We start from the raw sequence: 26,446 nt of genomic DNA, 5'->3' as shown, positions 1-26,446 counted from the left end.
GAAAGTTGACAAACACTATGGTGGGCAATTTGGAGGGGTTGGACGGATTGAATGAGCCAAATTCAATAAGAATCACCTCAAGAACAAGGATGAACACGCATGAACACAATGAAAAACATGCATGAACAATGAAGAACAAAATGAAGAACACTCAAGAACAATAGCAAAATACTAATGAACTTGAATGAACAAACACATAAAAAGGATAATCAATACTTAATTCATGGATTGCACAAGTAATGAATAAATCTCATAGATTGATAAACACAACTTGAATTCACGAATTGCACCAAGTTGCAAGAACAAGATAGATTGAATCACACTTATTCACGAATTGCAAAGTGTGATTCTCTCTTTGGGATTCACGAATTGCACCCAAAAAGCCTAAGTGCAAAGGCACCAGTTTGTGATATCTCAAACAAGAGTCTTCCCTCTAGGAGTTTGCCAAAAGATACTAAAGCAAATGAAGAAGGTCCTATTTATAAGAAAAACAAATTGGAAACCCCCAATAGGTCCCTAGAAAATAAATAAATAAAACAAATTAAATAAATAACAAAATAATGGCCAGGGACCAAGGCTAGCCGTGGTATGCATGGCCCATGGTGGGCTAGGTGGTGCACGGTGGTCAGGTCGGTCCATGGTCAGGTGGTGCGGTCATGGCTTGCTGGGTGGTAAGCCATGGTGGTGCGCAGCATGGTTGACTGATGGTGAGCCAGGGTGGTGCGGCATGGCTAGCTGATGGTGAGCCATGGTGGTGTACGGCATGGTGGGCATGACTTGCTGAAGGTAAGCCATGATGGTGCACGGCATGGACCAGGTTGGTGGCCTAGGCGCTGAGTCTGCATGGCATGCCTGGTGGGCATGCCACTGACCTGCTACTCAAGGCATGGGTTGGAGCCATGTGCCGGATGGCATGCCGCGAGGCATGCCACTAACCTGCTCTGCAAGGCACGGGCTGGAGCCGTGCGCTGGATGGCATGCCAATGGGGGCACGCATGCATGTGCGCAAATACACGCTCAAGAGCACGCGTAAGCCTGCACGCATGGTCTGCGCGCGGTCAATAGCCTCCATGCTCGCCTGCTGCGTGTCATGGTTTGAGCCAAGGCATGCAAGCAGACTAGCCATGTGATTGTCCTGACCCTCCATAGGTTGTGCCGAGGTGTCGTCCCGGGGCAAATCTCCTGGAGGGTTGTGACACTCCCTCCTCTGTCTCAACGAAGCCATTTCTCGGCGCCTCCCGCACCGATGCCTTCTTTGGACTCCGTTACCTCCCCTCACATCTTCTTCGTTCATCCCTACATATTTACATCCCTACCACTACTCCCAAGAAGCTCTGTCAGTCTCTCTCTCCCCTGTCTATTTTTACATGCAATTGACTCATATTCGCCGTTCTTTTTGTTTTTAAATAATTTATTGCTATTGTCCGATGTATCTTTTAAAATTTTATCGGATGTCGAGTTTACTGTTCATATAAGCTTTTATTTCTTCGACTCATCCTTCAGCGTGAGTTTCGTCCACGGCAATTTGCTTTTAAATGGAATTTAACTCCATAACTTTGATTGATGATTGAGCCAGAGAGAGCAATATGGGAGTTATGGGATTGATGGATTAGACTAATAAGTTGGATCTCTGGATTCTGACATGATTAATGCTAAATCACAGAGATCCAGGCTGCTGGGAGTACGCATGGGAATTTTTTTCGGGTAACAACTTTTGGATAATCTCATGGGGGTGGCGTTGGTTGTGTCATTGATGGATGTCCTCCTCGACTCCGCCTCTCCGAAGCTGATATGCAATTCGAACTTGACAGAAGGTATTAGATGATATGGAACTATTCGACATATTCATTACTGATGAACATTTGGTTCTTAACTTACATGGTACTTGCGTGTATGAGTATGATATCCCTATTGACTTGTCTTTATATCGTGCTAAAGCTTGTAGAGTTCGAAACAGAAATATTGGGATACTGATTTTTGCTCTGCGATAAATGTTTTGAACTTTTGAGGATTAATCTGTTGGAGTTATCATGTCTAGGAGGCCAGGTCAGAGTCGAATTACTACACCGAGGAAGGAGACTGATACGTGCCGAATACTTTCGGGCGTTTCCGAAGGTTTAGATCTTTCTTTTCATTGCCATCGAATAACTTATTCATTTGTGGTGTTCAGATTGAGAAGAAAATTTTTTAAATGCAGGAGTGACTACTGGAACAGCAATTACTGTATTTGTACCCAATACTGATCAAAGAGGACATGTGAGTATTTACTTTTATGTGTGCTTATAATACAATATGTTTGAAGAGGAAACGTTAATGAGTATAAACAACGGTATGGAGGGTTAATGGACAGACCATTCTCAGGTCTTTGTTTTCTTCATGTATTCTATACTCAACTAATTCCAGATAATTGGGCACCTGTTAAGGGCTCTTTAGGTCACTGGGTCCATGTGGATATCTCATGGAGACAATCCTTCAAGTGCTTCTTATATTGCATTTGGAATGAATTTTCCCATTGAATAACTGCAGTTGACATAGTAATATTACTTGTTTATAATCATGGCTTCTGTGATGATTCATTTCCGGATGCTATCGTTATTTTATTCAAGGGTAAACACAATGGAATATTTTCAGCTTGGAGGTTCTTAAATGTGCTAAATTTTGGTAAACTCCATTCAAAGGTTGTGGAGATGTGTACTGGCTAGTTATTTAGCATGCTTTGATTTCTTGCCTAGCAAATTATTGTAGTTTAGGATGGTATGAATTGATTTCTTACCCATTCAGTATATGGACACACTGATTCTTGAGCAAACCGATCTCATTTGGAACTGGTTTGCAGCTTTTGTGGTTCTCATAAGATCTCAAAGGGTATTGTTTCAGGATTATAGTGAAATGTCAATAGCCTATAGGCCTTCTCATGCAGATGCAACTTATGACATGAAGTATGGTGTCAGGGCGGTGCAGGTAACATTTTTCCCATTGAAGTTTAAGTTTGATGGGAGTTTTTGCATTTTGGAAATTTAAACATATTGGTTCAACCTATAATTGAAGGGTGGTGGTAGATCTTCAGCAAGAGAAACTATTGGGAGAGTTGCTGCTGGGGCTGTTGCCAAGAAAATCCTAAAGAACCTCGCTGGAACTGAGGTGCGCTTGTGGTTTTGAGTTGCAGGTTCAAACTCTGTCTGTTGTCCATTTCTTTGTGATTATGAGGGTCTCAATTAGTAGTGCATACTCTTGTATTCAATGCTCACGATTTTGTTATCCTCTTGGTGTGTCTGTTTATATTTTTGAAATTCATTTCATTTGGTTTTTTTATTAGGAATTGTATAGCAATATAAACATGCATGAAAAAGCTTGTTGGCTAAGTCACTTTAAGATGTATATATTTGTTGCACTCAATTCTCCTTCTTAAAAATGTGGCTGGCCCAAATTATTTTAATGAGGATTCATGGATAAGACCACAAATTAGTTGGAAGCAAGGCTTGGCGGAGTGAAGTTGATTCCCCTCATCAAATTGAAAATGCCTCCTATTTCTGGTTAGGCATTCCTTTTGTGTATTTCCTGTGTACCTAGACTATACTTATTCGGTTTTTATACCTTTGATTACTTGTTAAAAAAAAAGTAAAAATGCTGTCAGTGACAGAAGTTTGAATTAGACCTGATGCTGACATTGGCAACTGTAAGGTCCCACTTACATGTTACTGAACAATTAATTAGACTGCTGGCTCTTAATTTTCCTTGGCTAACTATCTATTACTTGGGTGGTTAAAGGTTTGAGATCTCTTCAGTCGACATGATTTTAATATATCATCGGAAAAGTGCATCCATAAATATATTATATGCTACAACCATATTTCTGATTGTAGTTTGCGACACATTATCTTTCTTTTTCCAAACTTTTTTTTGTTGATCTTCAGATTCTTGCTTATGTCTCTCAAGTTCATAAGGTTGTACTTCCAGAGGATTTAATTGATCATGACACCCTGACACTTGATCTGGTAAAGTAACTGGTGCTAGTTTTAATCTCATAATGTTGTGATGCGACAAAAAAGTAGCCCCAATAGGACTATTGCCATGCACTAGCCACTAAATAAAAATTTGTATTTCTGTGTATAATGAAAAAGTGATAAACCTCGTTTTATACCTTTATCACGGGTGTTTGCTACTCCTCAATTTCAATTTTTCCTCATGGTACATGGTGGCAATGCTTTGCTCTGCTTTGAGATAAAAACGTTTTTGTTGCCAAAAGTTAGCTTCTGTCCATGAATTAGGAATGATACGTCAATAACATTTTCCTTCATGCTCCACGCTGTCTTAGAGTTGTCTTATTGCTGTTTTCCTTGACAGTTTATTTTGATGGAAATGCTAGTTTTTTACATGTGAAATTTCTGTAATAGACTAATAGTTTATTTTCTCAATGGATCCACTTAACCTTAAAGTGAACTAGTTTTGACATGAATAATGCCAACACTATGACAGTGTTTATTACATAGATGTCTTGTAATGGTATAAGTGCATTATGTATATCAGGCCGTTTCCTGTCCTAACACACAAAAAGAACACTTTTTAAAATTATGACCTGAACCCATGCAAGCACACTAGACACGAATTCTCTCTGTCCCTCACTCTGTCAGTCTCTTCAACCTAAATTCATTTTGATTATTATGTAAACTTTTTTTTCCTGACTTGCTTTAGCTTTAGAGATTGAAGAGTTTTGGATGCATTGCCTTCAATTCTGAGTGTACATTTTTGCCTGATTCTTCTCTTAATAAATTGTTACCAGATCGAGAGTAATATTGTAAGATGCCCAGATCCAGAATACGCTGACAAGATGATTGATGCTATAGATGCCGTCCGTGTGAGGGGGAATTCTATTGGTGGTGGTGTTGTCACTTGCATTGTGAGGAGTTGCCCACGTGTAAGAACCCAAAATGTTTATTGCATCTCCACGTGTGAAATTTAGAGGACATTTTCTTGACCTTAGCACTGAAAACTTGTTCAAATAAATTTTTCTGCAATATCTTTAATATTTTGCAATCTCCAACTGAAGGTATCAATTACATTATTTTGTGTCAGGGCCTTGGTTCCCCAGTTTTTGACAAACTTGAAGCTCAGCTTGCTGAAGCTGTTATGTCATTACCTGCAACAAAGGGCTTTGAGATTGGCAGTGGCTTTGCAGGTTGATTAATTTACATCGCACTCGAAATGCTATAATTTGTCTTGATTGTGTTCTAATACTTTATCTGTGAAATCTTTCTAGGAACCTTTTTAACTGGGAGTGAACATAATGATGAGTTCTTCACTGACGAACATGGAAGAATCCGGACGAGAACAAACCGCTCTGGTGGGATTCAGGTATTTGTTATGTGATTGATTTTTTTTTTTTTAACTTGCTGCGGATGACTTGTTAATATTCCTCTCTCTCTCTCTCTCTCTCTCTCTCTCTCCCCTTATTGAGAAAGAATGGTTCACTAAGATGGCCTATGTTGATGAGCAGGGAGGAATATCAAATGGGGAAATCATAAGCATGAGAATAGCTTTCAAGCCGACAGCTACCGGCCATTGGAGTAAGCTCTCCTGGCATGAAAAGGCTACTTTTTGAATACTTACATCTTGCCTGGCATTCATATTATCCTTTTTAGATTAATGGTTTAGATTGATATTTTTTACGATGCTTGTGCAGAATAAGCAGCATACAGTGACTAGAGACAAAAAAGAGATGGAACTAATAGCTCATGGTCGTCATGATCCTTGTGTTGTCCCACGAGGTAGTACCCTGGTTTGTTGTTCAAATTTTATTCACCACCTTGGCCAATCTTTCCAATTAAGATTCTTGCAGTTGATGATTAGAACTCACCGTATCAACTTATTAGGATCTTCTCTTTCCTTTCTTTTTTCTTAAATTGATGACATGCAAAACAATCATTTATAAAATGGTTTGAGTCTATGAGGGAAGGTTGTGTGTGTGTGTGTGTGTGTGTGTGTGTGTCTATAAGACAAAAACCTAAAACTTGAGTATTCGAAAACTGTGACATTATCATCAATATCTCAAGTATAAGATGTGCAAAATAATGAACCTCCTTTGAGAGGTTGTTCCATTATTTGTGTTGTGTTTCCAATCTACTCTGATGAAAATTCTCTCCAAGTTTTTTCTCTTCTATAATCCGCACCATGTTTTCACCATTTTTTTATATCAATAGATGAAGGATTTATCAAAAACAAGTTTGTTGTGTGTTTGGTTGGGATGGTGATGCAGCAGTATGGTTGTAACTTGTGTACCAGTGTAGAAGACATTGGTAGCCCTGGTAGTTGTGGATAGATTGATGGTGGAATCTAAGAATGTGATTTGTTTCCCATCAACCCATGTCCACGAGTACTGGAAATTTGCAGTGAGCTCTAATTCAATTAACACCTCTCATACTAGTGGATGCAGGGTGAGGTTGTGGTTTCAAGATCTACTCTTTGTATGTTTATCTTAACCTTAAAAAAAAATCTAACAGCATGTGATCTGGCCTAGATAGTCCAACTCTTTGAGAACCTTAATGTGGCATGCTATCATCGTCTATAATAAAACATTATATTAAGAAGCATATCAAAGGCTCAATTCATATATTTTGTTGATTAGTTTATCATGGATTTATTTGGGAGGAAATGTTCCCTTACAAAGTTTGTTTCGATGGTTGGTTGGGGATGGTGATGCAGCTGTGCCGATGGTAGAAGCCATGGTAGCTCTGGTACTTCTGGATCAATTGATGGCACAGCATGGTCAGTGCAATCTGTTTCCAATCAATCCAAATCTACAAGAACCCATGCTTTTGCCGGGGCTGGAGCCAAACAAAGTACCCTTGTAATAGATGCTAAAGCAGCTGTAGCATTTTAGTTGCTGTCCACGCGGTGTAATTTGTCAGCGGAAATTTTCCTACCATCAGAAGAGAGATTTGCATGTATGCGAGAATGCTAGTTCAGTGTTTTTCTTTTTTCCTCGTTTATTTTCCTTCTTTCTTAGCACATGCAGGGAGGTGGCGGGCTTCATGTATTCTTGTTGTATGAATTGCTAGTATCTTAATTGCTTTTGTTGTCTACAGACACTATCTTATTCTTAAATCTTGTAGAAATAATGTGAACAAATGGAATTCTGAAGCTTTTTTTTTTTATGGCATCTTAAGGATTTTGTGATTTTGCCCTCTAAATTCTAATCGACTAACCCTATTGTTAACGTCTAAAATCGGCACAACAAGCTAGAGAGGAGAAAGAGTCATTCTCGGCCCATTATGATGATATGGGCCTCGATCGGTGTCGTATTGAGCTCCAATTTGGTGCGATTGTACGGTATCCGTGCGTACGTCTATAACGGTAAATAGTAAATAAATATAATGAAAATAAAGAGAGATGGACCATATTTAAGTAAGTCGGCACTGCACTTATATTAATAGAAGTTTTGAAAAAAAAGATTTTATTATAATATATTTATTTTACAGTTTCTCATAACCTTTTATTCTTACTATATGATAGATATAAAAGGATTATTTTTTAATAAAGATATCGTTGCTGGAGCTCCTATCGTAAGGTTGGAGAAGCCTTACATGAGAAGTCTAACCAAAAGTCTCACATGTACTCCCCCCTTTTATTCTCTGCCCCCTTCCCTACTTTATGTCCCTTCAGTCTTCCCACTTTAGGCTGGGCTTTAAAAAGACTACGAATATGGTATATTTTGTCCCTTACACCTATAAAGGCGTTTTTATTTCTTGTGATTTTAATAAATCCTACAACAAAGTGACGTGTGATATAACAAGTTACAAACTTACAAGTAGTAAAAGACGGAAAGTTCGTTCAGCAAGACAAGGCCCATATATTTTGTAGCATCCAAGAACGAGTTCAGTATGATATATTTTTATAACAATAGAGAAATTTTAAAGGGAAGTCTTACATTACATACATTCATCTAATTAATATATTATTTATTATTTTTTTCCTTCTATTATAATGTTTAAATATGTGTGTTTAAATAAAATGATAAAAATAACAAATCACATATTAGTTAGGTGGATGTGTGTGGTATAAGGCTTTTCTGTAACATTTTTTCAAAGAATAATGCTACTTAACTATCTGAAACGAACGATGACTCTCTTGACGCGACACCACCATGTGATATTCTGTAGTTTATTAAAAACAATTTAAAATACAAAAAAAAATTAAAAGAAACATAATTTTATCTTTTTGTATTTTTGAACGTCCTTTTAGTTTAAATAAATATATATATATATTTATGTATTTTTAATAAATTACATTGCATTACATAATAATATCACGTCAAAATGGTCATCCGAGCGTTTCAATAGCCAATTGTTTAATGTCATGTTCTCTTTTTGTAAATGTAAGTTATATAATCGGAGCAGGATGGCGAAAACCGTTCACGCCCGAACCTAGTAAATTTTCGGAGGAAAATCCCGTTCCGTTGGGGGGCTTGCCTAACCCATCCCCGTAGTATCCAATTATTGCTCGGACTTTAAAGTTTTGAGTGATTTCAAATCTCTATAAAGCTTGTATTAAGCCTTTTATCAATCATTTACGCAAAATAACGAGAAATGCTCGAAAATAATGCCATTAGCAGAGCATTGTGTCACGGACTTAGAATTTCTTCACTCGACCCGTGCGGCCTTAGGAGGCTTTCTCTCCCACAAAGCTCCTAAGTAAGCCTTCTAAAGGACTCAAGACAATAGAGAACAAACTAGAAAGAGAAGATAGAGAGAGATGCTCTAGAGAACTTGTTTCTCTTATTGCTTGGTGATTTACACAAATGAGAGCCCCTCTATTTATAGGGAACTCTTGGTACAAAGAATGGTTAGGATTGTGACACTTGTCATCAATCCAAGGGTAAAGAACTTTCTAGATTGCTACTCTAGAATTGTCTACAATGCCCTTTCTAGAACACTACTCTAAATTGTCTATATCGCCCCTTCTAGATGACTCTACACAATTCCACAAGATTACAAAAGATTTGGAGGCTTCTAGAAGGTTAGGAAATTCTCTAAAAAAACCCTAGGTGGTGACATTCTCCCCCACCAAGCTTCGCGACGTCCTCGACGCGGTGTCCTCATGGAACCTTCGGATGTGATCTTCAAACTGCCACAATGACTCCTTTGGTTCCCAAGTAGTCTCACTTTCGGGCAATCCCTTCCACTTGATCAAGTATTCTTGGCGTGGCATATGACTCTTTCGCCTGATGACACGGTCCGCCAAGACTTCTTCTACTTCTTTATCAAAAGTGGTAGTTATGCCCAATGGTGCACGCTTAGACTCTCCTCGTATTGGCTCTTCTTCATCACCATGATAAGGCTTCAAGCAGCTGACATGGAAGACTGGATGAAGCTTGAATTTGGAGGGTAAGTCTAGCTTGTAGGAGACCTTCCCTACTTTCTTGATGATTGGGAATGGTCCCTCATAACGTCGTACAAGCCCCTTGTGTAGCTTTCTTGTGAACTTGTGTTGGCTCGACAAGATCTTTACTAACACCAAGTCGCCTATACGATACTCTGCGTGCCTCCTCTTCTGATCAGCCCACTTCTTCATCTTCTTGATTGCTTTGTCTAAGTAGGAACGGGTCACATCCAATTGCTCGTTCCAAGACTTAGCAACCTTGAAGGCTGTCGGACAGTTCCCCGCGTAGCTTGTCTCCAATGACTGGGGAGTAAGTGGCTGCTGACCCATTACAATCTCAAATGGGCTTTTGTTTGTGGACTCGCTCATTTGTAAATTATAGGAGAATTGAGCGACATCCAATAACTTGGCCCAATCAGATTGGTTGGCACTTACAAAGTGCCTCAAGTATAACTCTAACAAGGCATTCACCCTCTCAGTTTGCCCATCGGTCTGAGGGTGAAAGCTGGTAGAGAAATGTAGGGCAGACCCCATAAGCTTGAATAGTCCTGACCAGAACTTTCTTGTGAAGCGAGGGTCTCGATCACTAATAATGCTCCGTGGTAAGCCCCAATACTTCACCACATGCTTGAAGAATAACTTTGCAGTTTCTTCAGCTGAGCAATCCTTAGGAGCCGCGATGAAGGTGGCATACTTGGAGAATCGATCCACCACCACAATGAGGGTACCGCAACCCTCGGATTTAGGTAGAGCCACTATGAAATCCATGCTCACACTCTCCCATGGATGTGAAGGAATGGGTAGTGGTTCTAGCAATCCTGCAGGACTTTGATTCTCCACCTTGTCTTGTTGACACACAAGACAAGTCTTCACGTAGAGTTCCACCTCGTCTCTCAGTTGAGGCCAATAGTATGAAGCTTCCAGCAAAGCTCGAGTACGTCGTTGGCCCGGGTGTCCAGCCCACAAGGAATCATGGCATTCCTTGATAAGGTTCCTCCGTAGGTTTCCCCACTTTGGAACATAGATTCGCCGCCTGATGGTGTAGAGAAGACCGTCTTCTACCCAGAATCTCTTGGTCTTCCCTTCCTTAGCCATGTTCACCAAGTTCTTGGCTAAGGGATCATGCTCCATGCCTTCACGGATCACATCGAGTAGCTCCCCTTGAGCTTGAGTGATAGCAGCAAGTTCACCCTTCCTACTCAATGCATCAGCAACAAGGTTGGCCTTGCCCGGTTTGTATTCCAAGGCAAAGTCAAATTCTGCCAAGAAGTCTTGCCACCTAGCTTGCTTTGGGTTTAGTTTCTTCTGGCTCTGGAAGTAACTAGTGGCAATATTATCTGTCTTGACTACAAAACGAGAGCCAAGCAGATAGTGTCGCCAAACTCTGAGGCAGTGGATGATAGCTGTCATCTCCTTCTCCTGTACAGTGTATCGCCTCTCAGTCTCATTGAGTTTGCGACTCTCATATGCAATAGGATGTCCTTCTTGCATGAGAACTCCCCCTATGGCAAAATCTGATGCATCTAATTGTACCTCAAAAGGCTTGGTACAATCTGGTAGGGCCATGACCGGTTCCTCCGTGATGGCTGTCTTTAGATCGTCAAAGGCTTCCTGACACCTTGATGACCACTCCCAGGCCCTGTTCTTCTTAAGCAAGTCGGTGAGGGGGGATGCTCTTGTGGAGTATCCCTTTATAAATCTCCTATAATAGTTGACAAGCCCAAGGAAGGATCGGAGCTCGGTAACCTTAGTGGGAGGCTCCCACTTCTTGATTGCCTCAATTTTTCCCTCCTCCATGCTGAGTTTTCCACCTTGGATTTTGTGGCCAAGGAAATGGACTTCGTTTAGTGCAAATGAGCACTTCTCTTTCTTGACGTAGAGTTGGTTTTCCCTTAAGACACGGAAAACAACCCTTAGATGCTCCACATGTTCTTCAAGGGTAGAACTATAGATGACAATATCATCTAGATAGACTACCACAAACTGATCAAGATAGGGATGGAAGATTTTGTTCATGAGCGTGCAGAAGGTAGCTGGAGCATTTGTGAGGCCAAAGGGCATCACTAGGAACTCGTATGCTCCATAGCGAGTTACACAAGTTGTTTTGGCTTCGTCTCCTTCCGCAATCCTTACTTGATAATATCCCGATCTTAGATCAAGCTTGGAGAAGTACTTTGCATGGCCCAATTGATCAAACAAATCAGCAATTAAAGGAATTGGGTATTTGTTTTTTATGGTTACCTTGTTTAGAGCTCGGTAGTCAATGCACAGCCGCAAAGACCCATCATGCTTCCTTTGAAACAACACGGGTGCCCCGTATGGTGCCTTGGAGGGTTGGATGAATCCGGCATCAAGTAGCTCCTTAAGTTGCCTCCTTAGTTCCTCAAGCTCTGGAGGCGACATGCGATAAGGGGCTTTGGCGGGTGGTTTGGCGCCGGGTTCCATCTCGATCTGATGATCCACCTCTCTCCTAGGTGGTAGTTGCTTGGGCAACTCTGGCGGCATGACATCCTCATAGTCCCTGAGGACCTTTTGGATCTCCCTGGGTGGAGGGGAGGAAATCTTCACTTCATCTTCCTCCATGGAAGCCAAATAAGACACCTCGCCCTTTTTCCATCCTTTCTTGAATTGCATGGCGGATAGAAGTTAGGTGGTGTTTGGCTTGGACACGGTGGGTATCATGCATGGACCTCCCTCTAAGATACACACCGAGTTGTAGTGGGGAAGAGACACTACATTGAACTGTCTCAAGAATTCCATCCCCAACACGATGTCGAAATCATCCATAGGAGCGACCGAGAAGTCCACCGTGCCTCTCCAAGTGCCAAGTTGTAGCTCCACCCCGTGAGCTACGCCATCGAGGGGTTTGGCTTCAGAATTCACAGTCTTCAGCCACCCTTGACTCTTCTTAAGAGGAATCCCTAGCCGTGTGGTCTCTTCCTTCTTAATGAAGTTATGAGAAGCTCCTGAGTCGACCATGGCGTGACTCTTCTTCCCATTGACGAACACTTCTACAAACATCAAAGACCCATCCTTGGTGGTTGGCTTTGTGCTTACCTTTAGGGAGTTGAGAAGTTGTAGACACCCCAGGTGCGACTTCTCTTGGACTTCCTTCTCCTCCAACATAGCATTGAGGGCCTTCCTCTTGGGACAATCTCTAGCCCAGTGTGGGCCGTTACAAAGGAAGCAAGCATCCTTTGGCTTCTTGTCCTTTGAGTAGTCCTTCTTGCCCTCCTTTGATGTTGAAGGCTTGTCTCCACGGTCTTTGTATTGTGGCTTGAACCCCTTCGCTCCCCCACCCTTAGTGTGATTATCCTTTGAAGACTTGGGTTTCAAAGAGTTGTCACTCTTATGGTACTCAAACTCTTCTAAGGTCTCTGCCACGGTCAGGGCGGTGGAGATGTCGTTGACTCCACGACGCTTGAGTTCTTGAGCCACCCAAGATTTGAGACCGTCGATGAAGTTGAAGAGGAGATCTTCTTCACTCATGTTTGTAATTTGAAGCATGAGTGCAGAAAATTCCTCCACATAATTGCGGATGGAAGAAGTGTGCTTCAACTCCTTCATTCTCTTCCGCACATGAATAGCCACATTCTCGGGATAGAATTGCCTCTTGAGTTCACGCTTGAACTCTTCCCAAGAATCAATGGAGCAAGTACCCTTCTCTATCTCACTATGCTTACGACGCCACCAAGTACCAGCAAGATTAGTAAGATAGAGGGAAGCAGTACGTACCTTGACACGCTCGTCTTGCATGTTCAAAGCTTCAAAGTAGCGCTCCATGTGCCACATGTAGTTGTCAAGTTCTTTGGCATCCCGCTTGCCATCGAACTCTTTTGGTTTGGGGGTATCCACCCTTGGTGTCGCCATCATCTCAGCTCCGACGACGCCCTCATTGGCCACTGCACGCTTGCATATAGCCCAATCCGCCTTGGTCTCCTCCATACCGACGCGGTATTCCTCCATTTGTCCTTGGAGTTTTGTTAGCTCCCCCAAGACCCGGTCTTGGAAAGCAACGTTCTCAACACGTTGTGCTTCGATGGTAGGGTGGATGGTGCTCAGAATGGACTCCTTGAGCGATTCGGATTGTCCCTCCAATCCTAGCTCCTCCAAGCCTTGTTCCATGATGTCAAGCCGGTCCCTGACATCCGCTACCGCCACCTCCATCCTGGTCACCGTGTTGTCGAGGGTGCTCACCTCCCTGTGAGACTGATCCCATTCCTCGATCTTGGCCAATATCTTGGCCATGACCCTCTCGATCCCATCGAGACGAGACTCCATAGATGAGCTTGAGTCCTTCGACCTCTTGCTCTTTCTTGTCTCCTGGACCTCCATGGTGATCTCACTTGGATCCGCCATCCTAACTCGGTTGGCTCTGATACCAACTATCACGGACTTAGAATTTCTTCACTCGACCCGTGCGGCCTTAGGAGGCTTTCTCTCCCACAAAGCTCCTAAGTAAGCCTTCTAAAGGACTCAAGACAATAGAGAACAAACTAGAGAGAGAAGATAGAGAGAGATGCTCTAGAGAACTTGTTTCTCTTATTGCTTGGTGATTTACACAAATGAGAGCCCCTCTATTTATAGGGAACTCTTGGTACAAAGAATGATTAGGATTGTGACACTTGTCATCAATCCAAGGGTAAAGAACTTTCTAGATTGCTACTCTAGAATTGTCTACAATGCCCTTTCTAGAACACTACTCTAAATTGTCTATATCGCCCCTTCTAGATGACTCTACACAATTCCACAAGATTACAAAAGACTTGGAGGCTTCTAGAAAGTTAGGAAATTCTCTAAAAAAACCCTAGGTGGTAACAATTGACTTGGTCTAATTGGCTTGTCATGACAATATCCATGGTCATATACTGCGGACCTTCTTGTCACAATAATTGTTCTTTTTGTCTGCTTTAGCATTATGATGAAATTACGTGATTGAAAATTTGAAGATGCATAACACCTATCTTTCCTGTTTCGTCTTGTTTTTGCTTTATTTTTCTCTTCTACTCCTGACATCACAAACAGATTGCATGATTGAAAAACCCGCAACGCCTTTCTTCTTCACGTCCGTCACGTAAGCTCTGTGGTCTTCGTAATTTGCAGTGTCATGTGCGTACGTAGCACATCCATCTCGCATCCCCATTTTTCTTTCTTCTTCTCCAAGTAGTTGTACTGTCTCCCTAAGACATATTTTACGCTTTCTCAATTGTTCTAAAACTTGTTCAAAAGCAATGCTACTTTAGAGGGGACTCGGAGCGCACAAATTTTCAATCTTTTCATGAAATGCTACTTTATGTTGCACTACCTTCACACTCTTCGATCTGAAGGCAAAACATCGTGCTGTGTTTTGTCATCATTTACCAATTCATGATGCTTCAAGTCTTTTTGCGGCAATTAAGCAAACACAAGGTTTGCAATCACATCACTTATATAGTAGGCGTCAGCTTGGGAAAGTTCGTATGATTCTCATTTTTTGTTGTCATTTTCAGTAAACATCAGATTATTAAGCCTGTAAGTTGTAACCACCCGATGATGATAAGCAAAATAAATAAATAATTCAGTTAGCAAAATAATTCAATAAGCTATAGTCTCCATCATCACCTCCACGATCATGACCCCATTACATATATAATTCTAATTCATGGTTTAGTAAGAGTCATCTTTGATTTGACCCTCCAAAAACGTCCTAATCCATTAAGATAAGGATATGCATTAAGAGGATGAAAAGAGGTCGATCTAATACACTAATGCTAAAAAAGGACATGATGCCTTTTTGCAATAATAAGAGGCCAAAGCAAAAGTTCATGCATCCACTGCATGGATGCTAAATGACAAAGAAAAGGCGTACTTATGCTTGATGGGTCGACCATGAATTATTGTATTATTTTTAGAAAGAAGGAGCGCATCATCAAGCTAGCTAGCTATGAGAGCGACAAAAATACAATTTTTATTGTATTTTTTTTTTTTTCAACAGAGAGAAAATAAATAAAGTTTTGAAAACAAGAGGACAGATTGAAACATAACCTTCACGTCTTTAATAAGGACTTAGCACCAGAAAACGAATATGGACTAATCGCCCGACTTATCCACCCACAACACATGGTTCTTATATCTTTAGAAAAAAGAAAGGAAAAACTTAGCAGTCCTTTTTGTTTTCTTTTGATATGGTTTGTATGAATTTTTCCATGTAACCACCGACTGATAATAAAAAAATAAGGACATTTTGTTCACGATTCCTTTTTGTTTTTGTTTTTAAATCTTGGCTTTTTGGGGCAGTCTTAATCTGAAATTATTTGTGTATTTTTTGAGATCTCTTTTGTTTTTTTAAGTACATGAAGGAGAAATCACCTGAATGCACTTATACAATTAACTAAGATCAGTTGGAATATTGAGTTGAATTTTTTATGAATAGTAGTGAGCTAAGAAAGTGGAGTGAGTTTTGTGAGGTTTATCTAAGATAAGTTTATACGTGTTTAGATGTTAAGATGAGTTTAATACTATTATGTAAAGTTAAAAAAGGTTGTAAATTCTACTTGCAAAGAGATGTTGAGTTGAAAAAGATTGTGAATGTTGGTTTTTAAACTTGGAAATTATTAAAATATTTGATGTAAAGTAAAAAATAATGTGAACCATTACCATTGTTCATGTATCGGTTCGGTTATCTAGATTTAAATGAAAATGTATCATGGTAACTTAAACCAATATATGCCTCTTGAGGATAGGAGTCTTAACCGCTTGCCAACCAAATAAAGGGCTGTGTTATTTGGTGATTTAGAAACATTTTCAATGCATTTTCTAATATTTGAGAAGTTGTGACTTCTCATAAATGTTCCTTTATTTTAGTTGTAACTTTTTATAAGTACTATTTCATTTAAATAAATTGTGACTTTTCACAAGTGCCTTTTCATTCTCTATAAATAAGGAACCCTACCTACAAATTCATAAACTATAAATTCTCTACAAAATGTAGAGAAACACTTTATCATTCTTTTTGTTTTTCTTTCTTTGGGCTTTGGTTATTATATATCGGGTTCGAGAATCTCCTTTTGTATGCACCGACGAGAAGATTAACAGGAACCAACGTTGTTGTATCTTGAGAGTAGACTGTCAAGAAACCTAATGCATGTTTAAATTTGGAGGCAGCGAAATCTATTCTAAGGAAAGCATCCATCAAAACGTGTCTCAATACTGGGTTCTCTCTTTCTAATTTGTTCTTGTTATTTTACATATTCTCTAGTTTAAAAAAACATTTCAAAATATTTACCAACAGTGAGTCTTACGTGTGAAGAGATTTTGAATTGAAATGAGTTTAATGATTAAAAATTGTGTGTTTGGATGTTAAACTTAGCTTAAAATTAGTCTAAACTGAATTGATCTCAATACAATTCAACAACCAAATGTGGCCTAAATAGTGTAGATTCAAACATCGACAAACAACTAAGGTATAAGGATACTATCATTTACCAATCAAAAAAGAATATACCTAATCAACATCATCACTAAGATAGACAGACAGACATACCATCTAAATTGTCTAGAAAAAGATTATAGGAAAAGGATTAAAGCTAAGGAAAGTGAGAAACTTTTGGGGATATAGGACGGAAAGGACTTCAACAATAGGTTTTGATATATATTTGCTACAGAAAATGTATGGTTGAGACTTTGGTAGGGTCTTCTTGATTGGAAAATTAAGCATAAAAAAGCCTGTTAAGACGGAGTAATTTCTTTTTTTTTTCTTTTGGTCTAATCGAGCTTTGTGCCTTTAATTTGCTGTACATTGTCGATAATGATGTCGAATTGGACATAATTCCTTGCATTTCCATTACAGTAAACGCATTCATTTGCCCATGTTACTCCTTCCTTGTTTTTCTTCTTTCACCCTACATCCATCTCACAAGTGAAAAACACTCTCATAATAGGGAATCTCAACCGGAACGTTTGTTTAATTTTAATGGATTGAGATCATATTTATTATTTATTTTCAAATTAAATTCTTCAGATTATAATTTTGTGGTAAAATCCTAACTCTAGGATTTTGGATTTTAATCCGTTCCAGATAACCAATACATGAATATGGAGATGGAGACCTAATTGCAAATCACATGGATATTATTAATACTAATAAGGAAATAAAACTAATATATATACAAAAAGATTACACAAAATAAACACACAAACTGATATGATTTTATGAAATCTGTTGGATCTACTTTATAATAAAAATAACTTTACAATCTAATATATCACATCAAATCACATCAATTTATTAATTTATTTTTGTTTAATTTATTTCTAGCTAAAATATTTTCATTTTTATTTTATTGATTGATAACGTCTTGCGTGGAAGTAGTTGTCACATCTGTTTTTCGTTCCCCCAAAAACAAGAGATCCAAACACGCCACAAGGGCAAGATAGTTGTCACCCATTTCTCAGACATTCTTTCTTAATATCTGAAAGGTTAAAAACTACTTTGGAGGTTTTAACCTTTCAATGTCAAGAGCAACAGTATCATGAAGTTGACCGCAACCTCTCTTACTTGAATTATTTTTATTTTTATTTTTTTCTGAATTGGCAAATACTAAACAAATATTTTAGAATTGAAAAAATTTAATTATAAATATAATTATATATTAATATGTATATCAATCTATTGTAATTAGTTAAAAAATAAATTTTATTAAAAACAGAATTTAAATTTTAAATATAAAGAAATCAATAATATGTAATTTTACGTAATAAAAATCGAATTGAATTTATTGAGATTTTGTAGTTGTGTTGAACTAAACAGCTCCAAATGATTAATCACGGGAGCTTGCAACAAAAAGCAAGCAAGTCTAATCATAGTTTTCCCAACAAGGAATCACGCTGGGAATAGCGAAAGATAAAGAGAAACGGGACCAAGGGTAGTCGCAGTTGGTGGCTATTATTGTGTTACATAAATTTATTTTAATAAAAATAATTTATAAATAATAATAAAGTAATCCGAGTTGGTCTAATCTCCCAAACACTCCTCGCTATTGGGTCTATGGTTGGGAGTTCAAATACCCCTCACTATTAGAGCTAATGTCCCAACAAATAACACTTATTTCGTGTGTTTATGTCTCTTTTAACTTTTGGATAAAAAAACTTTAAATGAATGAGAATGATCAATTTTATTTGCACAGCATAAACCTCGAGGAAACCCTTTCCATGTTTCAAATCAGATGTAGAAGACTGATTAATTTTAACCTGTATCTTCTGTGAAAGAAGAACAAGACCAAGTAGCCGAGATAGGCAATAGGTGTCATCACTAAATTATTTGATTATCCAAATAACTTTAAAAGCACCATGCTGCATGAAGGAAGATGTGATGTCCCATATAATAAGGATAAAGATAGGTGGTGTATAGACTCTTAAATTACTTAAAAATGAGAAAATTTTACTATTTATAAGATTTCAATTGAGCTCTAATTTTGACATTGACTAATCCTTTAAGAGTATAGACCATATGGCTTGAGTCTTCCATTATGATTTTACAGAAGTCGAGCTCTTACAAAAAAAAAATTAAAAATAGAAAAAACAAATCCTCCCATGTGTCTTTAAGTGCCCACTCGGCTTTGCTCATAGTCAACAAGGGGCAACCAACAAAGCTAATCATGATAAGAATTATGAAAGAAAGCTTATATAACTCAACAACCAGGGTACAGAGAATTGAGCCAAACATCAACCACTGCCACCACTTCTTACCACGCAGAAATTTACAAGTTGTTGATAACAATAATAATGACTAATCAGAATTCGAAGACAGAAAATTCAAGTAGACCCACAAAAACCTATAGATAAAAATCTACATGTGATCTTGTAGAAAGGGTCCAACTACTATCCGCCATATTGGTACATCCATCAATCCCAATCTCAGGATGAACGGTAGGCTGCTAAAAGACTCTATCCCATTCTCAAATCTCTTTCTCCACCACTACAATCTATATTGAAGAAAAGAAAGAAAAAACCGACAAATAAAAAAGACCAAAGTCTGACGAAGAATAATTTTGGCATGTTTCTGGTTTTATCACAAGGCAGCCCACCACCCACACTCAAGTTTCTTGAGACCGGGATGGTAAAAAAAAGAAAGCAATTTTTAAAAAAGGAAAAGGAAAAAAAAAAGGGAAAAGTAAAGTAGGCATGGGAAGAAATATGGAACAGTTTTCCCACCCTACCATCTCAATTTGAAATGAAAAAGATTCACACCTGATACTTGTTTGACCTTGAAAAGCTTGAACTAACTAGCTTTTTCGTCACGGCTGTTTGCCATTGTAGAAAGGTGGAGTGGACACCACACTGCCTGTCCTCTAGCATGCAAAGTATCCCCATTAGATCTTCCACCCTTTTAATATTACTTGTCCTTTTCACTCGATTCCCTGGCCGCCCCTTGTCTTTCTACTTCACTTCCATAAAGTTAAAGCTGCTACTATATTACCTTTCTTCCTTCTCTTCACTCCTCTTGCTTCAAATATATTTTTTTCACCTGCATTCAGAGACAGAGTTAATCATTTAATAGCCCGAAATGGGACAGTCTCTATGAAGTGCACAAGGTACCAGAAATACATGAAAATTATAACAGATAAGAAATGCATGATGAGTGAAGTAAAAAATAAAAATAAAAACCCACAAATTATCCTCCTTTGTATAATGAAAAAACAAGCATTTACTGGGAATGTGGGTGCTTGCCAATGTTTCAAGTTCTTCGATTGGAGCTCTCCTCTAGGCTTAAAAGCAATCAACTGCGTCCTTCAGCCTTGGGTTTCACATATTTGAGGTATTCCAAATTTAAATGTTCCTCCAACTCAAATTATATCTTGTTTTAAAATGGCAAGGTTATTGGGAAAAAAAAAAAAATCTTTTTTGAAGGATCATTAACTTCATATTAAACAATGTCTAATAAATAATTTTTTATAAAAAGTAGGAAATAATAAATACTTAAAAACATATATTTAAAATGGAGCAAATGTGAATGGGGGTAAACTTAAAGCATAGTAATAGACTACTCAAAGGCAAACCATTTCCCTTGTCGAATCGGAAAGAGTCGATGTGATTTTGTAGGCCAAAGTCAGACTAGCAAAGAAATAATTTTAGTTCCAATGGTCAAACCAAACATAATCACCTGGAAAAACTCTCTTCCGGACCACGGAAATGCCTTCACTTTGGACACCCACAATGATTTGGGTATCTCCCAAATTACCAAAGTAACCTCCCAACAAAACTTTTTCAGGTGTTTCATTCTAAATGACTAAAATGTCACCCATGGCTATTTCAAAGAATAGTGTCGGTGGGCTGACAACAGCGGGGTCTATGAACCCCACATCATCTAAAACGAAGTAGGACCGGAAAAACAAAGGAAATGTCATGATTAGCACACAAGGATGTAGAAACTGACTACCATAGTCCAAATACGCAAATGTATACAAGGGAAACTAAAATTTACATAAAATTACAAAAGCTGAACAGTATTAAGAAATTTATTTTGGCTTCATGAAAATTTGTAGCTGTATATCCAATTGTTCATCAGCAGTTGTGTGAGATTAGTTCTGAAGATGGGGACCTCTCCATGATGAGAAGGTAAATTGGGCACAGGTAATAAGAAGGTACACTGTCATTCAATTATGGCATCAACAACCATAGTCTTTTAGTATATTAGCATCAAAGTCAAAGCTAAAATTGAATCCAATCATACAAGGCAGTTCAGTGGCCCTTCCGTGATATTAACTATATTAAGACAGACTCCTTCCCCACAGATCATTTCAAAATTCAAATACGGTTCACTGGTATTGCTCCCTTTGCAATTGACATTAAATAATTGGAACTTATTAAAATGTAGCAGAAAAGGAATGCTTACCTTTTTAGGTTGTGGTATTGACTGGTAGTGCAGTCTAGGTGGGTTTTGGTGCAGCTTGCTTGAAAGCTACAGTGGGAGCTATCCTGCAACTCCTCCTCTGATGCTCCAACACCAGTTCTCCAGCAAACCAGTCAAGTTTCTCAAAGTTGAGTTGCTCTCCAATCCTCTTGCCTCCAAAGAGCACCGACTCAACATTCTTCTGTTTTAGCATCTCCTCTGCTAGTCCAGTGAGCATGTTTACATTAGTGGGACTTGGGTCTGTATCCACATTGGCTCCACACCTCCCCAAGCTCGAACCATTTGCCTGTCATGCCATTATTTATTGGAAAGATGTGTTTCAGTTAAAAATAAAAACCCCAAAAACATGGAAGTGAGAACCCATAAAGGTGAGAGTGAGCCAGCTTAAGTATTGGCGTCCATTACTTGGGCAAGAACCAATTGGGGAGGGAGGTGATAGGACTCAACAACTGATATTAATTGACAACTACATTAGGTAAGGTCCCGAATTGAGCTCCATTTTTCCCTTAAAGCAAATCCGTACAGTTATATTGCGTGAACCAAAATTGCTTCTTTTCTATTTAAGAGCAGGAATGATAAGTCTAATGGAGTTATTGGATGCCAGTCCAGGAAAAAGGAGCTGACATTTTTGGTAAATTGAGAGGACCTATCCAAATATGGGAAACCCTCAACTGTGATCTTCATGTAGGATCGAGCTGCTGTGCACTAGAATAGCAGGAAAACAACAAAATAAGAAACCAAGTTGTGGTACATGGTCACCAAAAATGGGATACCGTAGCTGGCCTTTTTAATAATATTAAGATTTTATCAAATAATAATAATAATAATGTTAAGATTTTAAGATATAGTGGCTTTACAAAGGGTAAATATTATGACCACTATGATCCACTTGCTAAAAAAACAGATGAAGAAGAAGACAGCTATTTTCAGCAGGAGTACTTTCTTATATACCCCAAAAAGGTCAAAATATCTGCAAAATAAAGAGGACAGCTATTTTCAGCTGGTTAAATTTGGCAACGGTACTTTTTTATTAACCCCCCAGCAAAGGCAAACGTAATATGATTAACAGAGTTCTGTAACGATAAAAATAGAATTAAATTAATGGTTCTAAACCTTGGCCGCAGTTGGTTTAGCAATGGAGGACATAATTAAATGACAGTTGAAATTCAGATGGGAAATTTTTAAGTTTGATACTCGGGAAGAAAGTTACAAACTCAATAGCTTTAATAACTATTGAATATTGTTAATTTTTTAATTCTAAGGGGCAAAAATAATTTATGGTGACTAATACTGCACATAAGGCGTAATCAGAAGCCAAAACAGGAAGAATTTCTCGGACAATCCAGCAACTTCAGTTATAAGGTTTAAAGTAACCGGCACCAAAAAGCGCAAGACGGCAAAATTTAAAGGACTTGGCTACCTTAAACCTGATGAAAAAATGAGCTTAACCGGGACCCGCTAAACATGCTAAGATCTCGATTCAACCAAAACCCCTTTGTTTGGCAAAGAAAACAGTGCCAATTCCATCCATCACGTGCAAACCCCCCAAGGCTCTAAGAACAAAACCCACGCACGGACGCACGCAGGCAGAGGCACAGGTCCCCCTCCCCCCCCCTCCCCCCGAATTGCTCCTATTGGCCAACTAGTAACATACGAAACCCCCAACAACAATACGTTACAAAAGACCGAAATTAATTGCATCAACCCAAAACTCCGGCGCATGTTAGCCATTCCACCCATATAAATTTTGTATCTTTTACATGCACGGAGAGCTATGGATATGTGTGTATAGTGTATCAGCAAGAAATGACAAAGTTCTTGACCACTACCTGACTACCAGGCTGGCCAACAGTGTCTCTTTGCGCCAGAACCAGCAAAAGAATCCAACCAAAATTCTAGAACTTAATAAACGAGATGACAAATATTTATGTAGTCTGTGTAATGTAATACTGTACTTTTAATTAAATGCGGTACGCGCACGTTAGAATGTAGCAAGAAAGCAAGCGGGCGGGCTTACCTGAATGCGCACGTAATTACTGCTCCTACCCTGGCCGAAGGCCATGGCCACGGACTGGTCCACCAACTCGGCCGAACCGTCTCCTGAAATCCGAGCCATGGGTCGAGCCCACTCCTTGGCCCTCCAGTTCTTGATCTGATCCCGGTCATAGTTCACCTCCACCAACTGACCCGTTCCTATAGATAGAACCAGCAGGTCCTCCACCCCTCGCACGAATGGGAACTCTTGCTTGTTATGTAGCACGTGCGTGATTGCCGCGGCGGTTGGGTTGCTCATTGCCAAACCGCCGTCGACTGCCACGCACCTGGTTTGGCCGTCGATGGACCGCATTTGGACCGGTTCGAATATGCTCGGTTCCGCCGACGTGGCTCGGCAGACCTCCCATAGCCTGAAGTCGAAGCTGTCGGTCTCCAGCGCGTCCGCACGGGAGAAAAGAAACGGCGCCGTGCTGGACAGGTCGTAGCAAGGGATCAACACTGGTTTTAACGTGTCTTTCAGCGTCAAGTTCCGGTTGTTCTCGATAAAAGCCGCTTTCATCGCTTTCTCCAAACCGGCTGTGGACAAGCCGGCAGAGCTAGAAGAGCCACCTCTAACTAGCCGCCGGAAGAAACCACTGCCATTAGAACCCGAACCAGAGGAGGAACGGTAAAATCTCTTTCCCTGTTCAGCCAGAAACTTCCAAGTGTCCTCGGCCTTGAAAATCGGACGGTTCTGGTCCTTCGTGGCGAACAGCATCGCTGTGAAAATGCCTCCGATCCCGGAACCGGCAGCGACGTCGAAATAATCGGCGATTCTGGCGTCTGGATTGCCGGATTTCAATTTGAGCGCGTGTTCCAAATAGGCCAAAGCTTTGCCCGAGAGAATGCCCCGCATGCCAGCGCCGTCGATGCTGAGAATGCAGATTTTACCTCTCTGGTTCTTGATCGCCGAGACACTATTATCGATGGTGGTGGGTTGGACTTGGACATGGGCTTGAGGCTGAGTGTCCGGAGGAGTGATCGGCTTGGGGATCCATAGCTTCTGGTCGTCGTAGCCGAAGAGGAACTTGCTCTCCAGGATGGAAAAGATTTCGTAGCTGAGCTTGTCGGTGTCGATGCTCGGCTCCTGCATTTCCGTTGGATTAGAACCCATTTTCTCAAAGATTCCGAGGAAATTACAGATAGAATAAGCACTTCGTATTCTGCTCTTCGATGAACCTAATTAGCCTTCGGTTAACTACTAGATTCCTTGCATGCCCGCCTGTACACCTTTGACAAGAGCTTGTAGAACCAATCGTTATGCGTTTGTCTCTCAAGCTGAATGGGAGCAGCTTAAATTTCTACCGTGCTCAAATTCGGAAACAAGATTTTGGACCTTGAAACTCACGCCCATGAAATTCCTGTATTTTTTGTTTTTGTCATAAAAAATAACCAAAAAAAAAAAATCAGTTTCAGGAATTTAGGTCTCAAAATCTCAGCCTTAAATGTATCCCCCTCCCCAATTAGAACATTCCTAAACACAACACTTTATATCGAAAAGGATGCTCAACTAAACTGGCCCAACACGCATCCCCTTCGGGCACCCAAACAAGAGCCTCCAAAGCCCGCTCTTTCTTTGCGTTTCCTACCCCCCAAACACTCTTGCTCGCTTTTACACACTCTTAGCTCGGTTCCAAACTAATCATTTCATTCCCCACCAAAAAAAGGGGGCAGAGAAAGAAACCTCACAACCCTTTTGCTCAATCTCCCACACGTTCTATCTCTTCTCTGGTTTGTTTCTTTTAGCAAAGCAAGCCAAATCAGGCTAGAGCGATCTACAAACATATATGGGAAAAGATCAACGGACCAACCAACCAACCAACCAACACCCACCAAAAACAAAAACGAAAAAAGCCAAAGAAACCAGAGGACGAGGCAAGAACGCAACTGTTGCAGAGCATGTCTGTTTTATATACACAGCTCTAAAAGAAACCAATATATATACATAACACTTTTCTCTGTTTCTCTGTCTCTCTCTTTGACTGTTTTACTGTTTCTTCTCTCCTATATATGTGGCCACCTTAACTGCACAGGGTGGTCAGGTACGGCTATCTCCTAACCCTGGTTTACAGTTTGTTCCTGTAAAAATATAAGAAAATGCTTATACCCCTTCCATTTGCCCCTTTAAAGTGACCGCTGGTCACAAAAAAAAAAAAATTATTTTATTTTTTATTTAGTAATTAAAGAAGTAATTTTAAAGTATATTAATATTTTTAAAAAAATTTTAAATATATTAAAAAAATGTGAAATGAAAAATAAAAAATAAAAAATACATACCGCTGGGCGGCATAGTCGCATCTTCCAAAAATATATTGGTCACCGACGGTTGCGCTCTGTCAGTCCCGTTCTCTGGAGGGATCTAACGGCTAGGATTTGGACTTCATCCTTGAGTGTCCGTGATCAACGGTGAAACTGCAGTAAATTTTCTTCTCCCGCGCGCATTTGTCGTAACGTGTGGGGCCAAAGCCACCCCGTCGTCAATGAAATGGAGACCCACTAATACTGTCTTAGAGTCGGGACCTCCATCCTCTACGTTTTATGACGATATTGCCCTTTATTTATGCCGTGTATAGCTGGTGGGGGTCCATTAGGCATTAGGCTAGACGTGCTGACGGGTACAGTGGGTCAATGTTAGGTCACGACATGGTACAGTAGGTTTTGCCGGTCGGGGCTATTTCATATGTTTTCAAACTTTAGGTGTTCACTCCATCCATGTCTGGCGATACTATTAAATGTGTCATATATTTTTCTTTTCTATTTTTTTATTTTTTTCTTGATTAAAGATGTTTAAAAAAATAATTAAATAAAAATAAAAAATTCATTTATATTAACGTGCACATTCAATAATCACCGTAGCATTGTTATAGGAAGAGTATTGGTGGACATTCCAAACTTACCGTCAAATAGTACTCTTTACATAATACTACTTTTTAGGGCTGGTATCGATAGTTAATTGAGATTAGTTAAAATAATTTATGAATAATAATAATGAGATATTGAAATTGAGAAGAGATGAGTTAGAAATAATTTGAGTTAAATTTTTTTATGAAATTTTGAGAAATAAGAAAAAGAAATTGAAAAAAAATATTATAAAGTTAAAATATTGTTAGAATATAGTTTTTAAATATTATTTTTGTTTTGAGATTG

The 26,446-nt window shown here is 39.4% G+C and overlaps 1 protein-coding gene and 1 pseudogene across 1 annotated transcript; one reads left to right on the top strand and one right to left on the bottom strand.

Annotated features, from left to right (window-relative positions):
* Positions 1-738: 738 nt before the first annotated feature.
* Positions 739-7,130, top strand: LOC122301178 (annotated as a pseudogene).
* Positions 7,131-19,011: 11,881 nt separating this feature from the next.
* LOC122289425 (patatin-like protein 6) lies at positions 19,012-25,274 on the bottom strand. Its single transcript, XM_043096398.1, has 3 exons — positions 23,283-25,274; positions 21,248-21,551; positions 19,012-19,879 (listed from the first exon to the last, which is right to left on the bottom strand). Exons 1-2 carry the CDS (start codon positions 24,411-24,413, stop codon positions 21,282-21,284), a joined length of 1,401 nt encoding a protein of 466 aa, XP_042952332.1. The 5' UTR covers positions 24,414-25,274; the 3' UTR covers positions 19,012-19,879; positions 21,248-21,281.
* Positions 25,275-26,446: the final 1,172 nt, after the last annotated feature.

The sequence above is a fragment of the Carya illinoinensis genome, chromosome 1 (genome assembly GCF_018687715.1).
Source record: "Carya illinoinensis cultivar Pawnee chromosome 1, C.illinoinensisPawnee_v1, whole genome shotgun sequence".
NCBI lineage: Eukaryota > Viridiplantae > Streptophyta > Magnoliopsida > Fagales > Juglandaceae > Carya > Carya illinoinensis.
This window is presented reverse-complemented; position numbering and strand designations above follow the sequence as displayed.

Coding starts and splice junctions, on each gene's coding strand:
- LOC122289425 (XM_043096398.1), bottom strand. CDS start 24,413: ATGGGTTCTAATCCAACGGAAATGCAGGAGCCGAGCATCGACACCGAC. Junction 21,552..23,282: donor GTAATTACGTGCGCATTCAG/GTAAGCCCGCCC, acceptor ATGGCATGACAG/GCAAATGGTTCGAGCTTGGG.